This window comes from Agaricus bisporus (genome assembly GCF_000300575.1).
Source record: "Agaricus bisporus var. bisporus H97 unplaced genomic scaffold AGABI2scaffold_2, whole genome shotgun sequence".
Lineage (NCBI taxonomy): Eukaryota > Fungi > Basidiomycota > Agaricomycetes > Agaricales > Agaricaceae > Agaricus > Agaricus bisporus.
The window spans coordinates 1,953,194-1,958,136 of record NW_006267355.1 but is presented as its reverse complement, the minus strand read 5'-3'; the positions used below and the strand labels follow the sequence as shown (position 1 = coordinate 1,958,136).

Genomic DNA, 4,943 nt, shown 5'->3' with positions numbered 1-4,943 from the left:
GGGTGGAGGAGGGGCATTACTCGGGCCTCCAGTGGCAAGGTCTGCGGGTAAAGATTTGGGGGAGGTAGGGGCGGAATTGCCATTGATAGGGGGCAAAGGCTTTCCATGAGAGCGGAGATGTTGCTGTAATTGTTCTGCAAACGAACCAGGAGGGGCCGAAAGTTCGTCGTCATCAGGACCGGTAGATGTTGCGTAAGTGTCATCCGTGCCATTGGTGAAGCTGCTTTTGTTAGAATGCGGAACATCACTGTCATCATCGCGGGGTGAGGAAGAGCGATCTGTACCACCAAGGCTAGTATCACCGGATCTTGGAGGTAAGAGAGTTGGCGCTTTGGAAGGAGTTTCAAGAATAGGTCTCTCAGCACGACGTGGTGATCCCCTTATACTACGCGCACTATTGATGGAGCCGATCTGGGGAGAATACTGTGCGACCATCTGCTGTTGTATTTGCTCTTGTGCATCGGCCTCTTCTGCGTCCATGAACTGTGATACTCTCCCCGTTTCATCAACAATCTTTCCCATTTGTTTTGCATTCTTGGACAAAGGTCGCCTACCCATACTTCCTGGTGGTCGGGAGCGGCGCAGACTTGTTTTCCCTGGAGTGCTTTCGGGATCTTCTTCTCCCTCATCGTCATCTTCAATAACTCCGTCCGGCCCGATTTTCTTCTTCCGTGATCGTCCCTCTAAGATGCTGATGGTGCGATGCCTCTGGAAGGACTTTTCCAAAGTCTCAATGAAAGACTTTTGATCCATGGTTCCACGATCAAGAACAGCCTCTACGCCCACCTCCTTTAGCATTCTAAACAGCTCCATAATCTGCGCCTCCAGCTGGTTGATTCGCTCTTCATAATCGACCTTCTGAACTTCCAATTGACCTTGTAGGCGAGAAGCAGTCTCTCGTGAATTTTTTAATTTCTCCTCCGTCTGGACCAACTGAATCTTCAAATTCCCGACCAGTCCACCCTCTCCTTGAGCGACTTCACTTTCTAAAGATTCTTTCTCCAACTTAAGCCGAACAGCCAAAGCCCTCGCCTCCGCTGCTTCTAATTCCACGACCTGCAAACGATCACCCTCGTTAAACTGCGCAATGATGCGTTCTATAGAGTGCCCAAAACGCTGCTCGGCACCTGAAAGTTTTTTGTCCATGACCACATCCGTGATGAGAGAATCCAGGAACTGGTAATAATGAACCATTGGTAAACCCTCTTCTCGGATGAGTAACAAGTGTTGCATCATTGATAGGAAGTGATCTTTGGCCTTGGTATTCTGAATTCTAGTGAAGATCGCATCATAGACGGCCTGGGGATCAGTAAAGCTACCAAGGATCTCCTGGTCCAATCGTTCACGAAGCTGCGACTCATCCTCGATAAGCATATCTTCTATGCATTTGACCTGTTTAGTAACGTCTGGCACGCCAAAACTCTCGCAAATGTAGAGGATGTTCCGGAGACCGGCTGCTTCCATTTGTGATCTGTGGTGTACTCGCAGGTCGAGATCATCGAGATATCTTAGTATACACGATATGAGAAAGAAGTTGGATATCTGCAAATTCATCAGTGTGGTACTTCATTTCGACAACAGCTGATATACTTACAGCATATTCGTTCAGCGAAGTGTCAATGCCGGCCTTTTTCACGTCCTCACTTGCGCCGACAAGGCTGCCCATTTTCCCTCTTCCTGACAGGGACGCCTGTAACGATTTAAACCAATAATCATAACAACCTGTGCCTCCACCATTTGCATGACTGAGTGCTTCGAGAGCAGCGGTAACGAGCGGTAATCCGTCAATGTAAACGAATAGAACGAGCATATCAAGAATGCATTTCCGAGAGGGTATGTGTGGTGTGTTCAGACATGAAGCTATTGAAACGACCACTTGAGGGTGAGATAAGACTTCGTTCGCAGCAAACTGTTACATGTGTTACCCGAGAAGTACGACCTTGTAATAGTAGAAGACGTACCGAGTTATTGAATAGAATTCGCAGGCACTTCACAATCTCATACTCGAGAATACTATCTCTTTCGTTCCTGCCTGAACCTTTTCGACTGATCTGAGATAATGTTTGGGCAAGTACGGATGCTCCTTGCATTGCTACGAAAGATTTCACCCAGCTGAAACAAGTCAGTTAACATTTGATGGATATGACATGGAAACACACCTCATCTCATTACTTCGCAAAGAAACACCCAAACTCTGGACTTGCTTGGAAGTGATTGTTCTCTCCACAAATTTCTTCAAGTACCACTCTGGTGAGTCTGTTAAGGGAGCATTTGACTGGCCTGAGTCTTTATGTCTCTTGCTTTGCTCCTCTTTTTGCTTCGCTTTACTCCACCGGATGTGCTCGGCATTATAAACTAAATGCCACTTTTGGTCGATGGACATGTTGGAAGGCATAACTGGAAAATCTCTCATGCGCTTAAGGTCATCGAAAAGAGCCTCTATCTCTGCGTCAGATTCTGGCCGAGGAAAATGAAAGGTTTCGCCCCAATGAGATCGGTGGTATAGTTGAGATAGAGATGTATGGTGACTACTGCTTTCGATGGTGGAGGTGGAAGGAGCATAGCGAGAACTACGGTTGCTATCCGATTTGGACGTCAAAGCTGACGCGGGCCTTGAAGAGTTGCTGGATGAATCATTGGGCGGGTACTGTCCGAAATCTGCGGCATTAGGGCTACGGTTTGAGGTGAACTGTTCAATGCGATGGGTTCGGCCGACGTGTGGTCCCGCGTATCGAGACGAAGGAATAGGGAAATCGGACTCTTCGAAGAGCGTGGATGAGTCGGCGGTAGACAAGGTTGAATTAGTGGATGAGGCTGGCCGTTTTATAGGTGGTTGGTCATAAGCTCGCTTCTGCTTCTCCATGGTGTATAGGTTGAGTTCTGTGCCATCATCTGTGAGGGATGGATTTGTACTAGGTGCAGAAATGCCTCTGAGGCCTTGGGTAGGTGTGGCAACGGGTATAGGAGGGCGAATAGGTGTGGCCAGCTGGTCATATGGGACGGAACGCTCGCCAAGGTCCTGGCCAGAAAGAGATGGGTGACGTTGGCGTGATTTCCTGAGACCGAACATGTCCATAGAGGACTAAGCAAGAGCGAAAAGAGGCTAATGTACAAAGAATGGATGTAAAGTCCCAAGTTCAAACCCTGTGCGCTAACTACATATCCCTGCCATTCCCACGCTTACTCAACCGCTCATCCTGCCAAACTACACACCGTCGGATCCCGTGGCGTGTGCATCGGCGTCGGCGGGTGATTGCTCAGCCATGACGACGTCCCAAACAGCTGCCGCGTCAGGTCTACTAATTCATCAATCGTATCGACCAGTTCCGCCAATAGTTCCAGCTCCGACATCACATAAATCAACGACAGCCCAACCGATTCATGCTCGCCTTGCGCAGATTGCAATATTTGCTCCTCCACTTCCCGTTCCAGTGTAATGAAAGCACCTCGCACCGATGGAAGGAACTGTGGCAAAGGTTGACAGGCGCGAAAGACCTGCTCCGAAGCGAAGATGTTGATACAGATACGAGATACCTTCCAGAAAGTCACACCATCACTGATCAACCAATAACCATAGCTACGTACCAATTCACGCCTTTGGGGGGCAACAGGTGCCATAATCTCTCTTTTAGGTATATGTTGCTCAGTCTGGCGCAGACCGGTCAACAAATTAGATAGTCGATGCAAGACGTTGTGAATACGTCGATACCGCTGCATTGGTTTCTGTACTTCCATCAGATATAATAACATCGTAGAAATGGGGAACTTTGACATACGGGTACCAGGCTAGCTTCGTGATGCATGGTCTTGAGCAGAGTTGCCATTCCTGCAATAGTTTCAGTATCAATTCTTCAAGAAGAATGGCTGACTCACTACATAAGAGATGTCGAGTTTCGCGTTCTAATTTGTTGTTGCGCTTTCTATGGATTATAGATATACGATTATAATAAAATAAGTCTCTTTGAGCCCGCAATTAGAAGGAGCTGACACGAAATTAGTCGTTGATTACATACCCGCTCATATTCATGAAAAGTTGATTTGATGTTCCTAGTAAGTCACAGACCCTGCGTAGAAAGAGAGCCTCCGTTAAGTTAGAACCACTTTGAAATCTAGATGGGCGCTTTCTCTTACACGACAGTGCCTTGGAAAGAGAATACTGTTCACAAGTAAAGCAGCAACAATACCAGCAGAGATTGCTGCAGCACGGTATAGTGCCAGTTCTAATCAGGGAGCAGAAAGTCATACGAGAAGCCAAAGGTAGGAAGAGAGGCGAAACACACTATAAGTTACAGCCCGCTCTGGGCTATTGAAATAAGGCGCAAACAGAATGGGAGGAAGGGTGACGGCCCTGCACTCTCTATGAGGTAAGTTGGACAACCGATAGAGAAAGGGGACAGCGTACGCGACAGTTCCCATAGGAGAAAAATCAGTTTTTATGATAATCCAGCTGATTGGTAGTTCCGCCAGCTGATTGATGTGTGTGAGAGGAAAAAAAAGACGAGTTTCAGCCTAACGTCTCGTACCGTCATCATTGCGACCAGAGCATAAGGATCGGACTTGCAGAAAAGCGAAGCCTAGTTATTCGTGAGCCATATCTTATCGAACAAGGCAACAAAACTTCGTACAACGTAGGCATAAATTGCTCCGAGTATCGTGCCGGTCTGATACGTCAGGCTGATCGATAATCAAGTTCTAAGAATCTTGTTGCAATACCTACCAAACGCAAGTAACCGACTCGAATCTGAGGCCACGCGAATTTAAGACATGAAATATCCGAACGTTCATCTGATACTTACCGTAGCACCCGTATTTGTTTCAAGAACCCAGACATAAGAAATAATCATCCATGGGCCCAAAGACTTCAATGACCGATAACGAGCTGAGCCACACATTAAAAAATAGAGGTAATATAGTCATCTGCGCTTACCTGCTGCTTCAGTAGG

General features: G+C 47.3%; 2 protein-coding genes across 2 annotated transcripts in view; both read right to left on the bottom strand.

The window, feature by feature from the left end:
* AGABI2DRAFT_183450 (hypothetical protein) overlaps window positions 1–3,092 on the bottom strand; it is a 5,584-nt gene extending 2,492 nt beyond the window's left edge. The window contains exons 1-4 of the mRNA XM_006458349.1: window positions 2,160–3,092; window positions 1,962–2,112; window positions 1,595–1,909; window positions 21–1,542 (exon numbers count right to left, since the gene is read on the bottom strand). Of these exons, the coding sequence (XP_006458412.1) occupies window positions 21–1,542; window positions 1,595–1,909; window positions 1,962–2,112; window positions 2,160–3,076 (2,905 nt within the window). The 5' untranslated portion in view covers window positions 3,077–3,092. The remainder of the gene's footprint in view (window positions 1–20; window positions 1,543–1,594; window positions 1,910–1,961; window positions 2,113–2,159) is intronic.
* AGABI2DRAFT_199986 (hypothetical protein) overlaps window positions 3,082–4,943 on the bottom strand; it is a 3,555-nt gene continuing 1,693 nt past the window's right edge. Inside the window, exons 3-14 of the mRNA XM_006458348.1 lie at window positions 4,797–4,882; window positions 4,718–4,741; window positions 4,626–4,661; window positions 4,524–4,574; window positions 4,403–4,467; window positions 4,281–4,348; window positions 4,132–4,220; window positions 4,014–4,081; window positions 3,874–3,959; window positions 3,777–3,826; window positions 3,586–3,723; window positions 3,082–3,534 (exon numbers count right to left, since the gene is read on the bottom strand). Coding sequence (XP_006458411.1) covers window positions 3,193–3,534; window positions 3,586–3,723; window positions 3,777–3,826; window positions 3,874–3,959; window positions 4,014–4,081; window positions 4,132–4,220; window positions 4,281–4,348; window positions 4,403–4,467; window positions 4,524–4,574; window positions 4,626–4,661; window positions 4,718–4,741; window positions 4,797–4,882 — 1,103 coding nt within the window. The 3' untranslated portion in view covers window positions 3,082–3,192. The remainder of the gene's footprint in view (window positions 3,535–3,585; window positions 3,724–3,776; window positions 3,827–3,873; window positions 3,960–4,013; window positions 4,082–4,131; window positions 4,221–4,280; window positions 4,349–4,402; window positions 4,468–4,523; window positions 4,575–4,625; window positions 4,662–4,717; window positions 4,742–4,796; window positions 4,883–4,943) is intronic.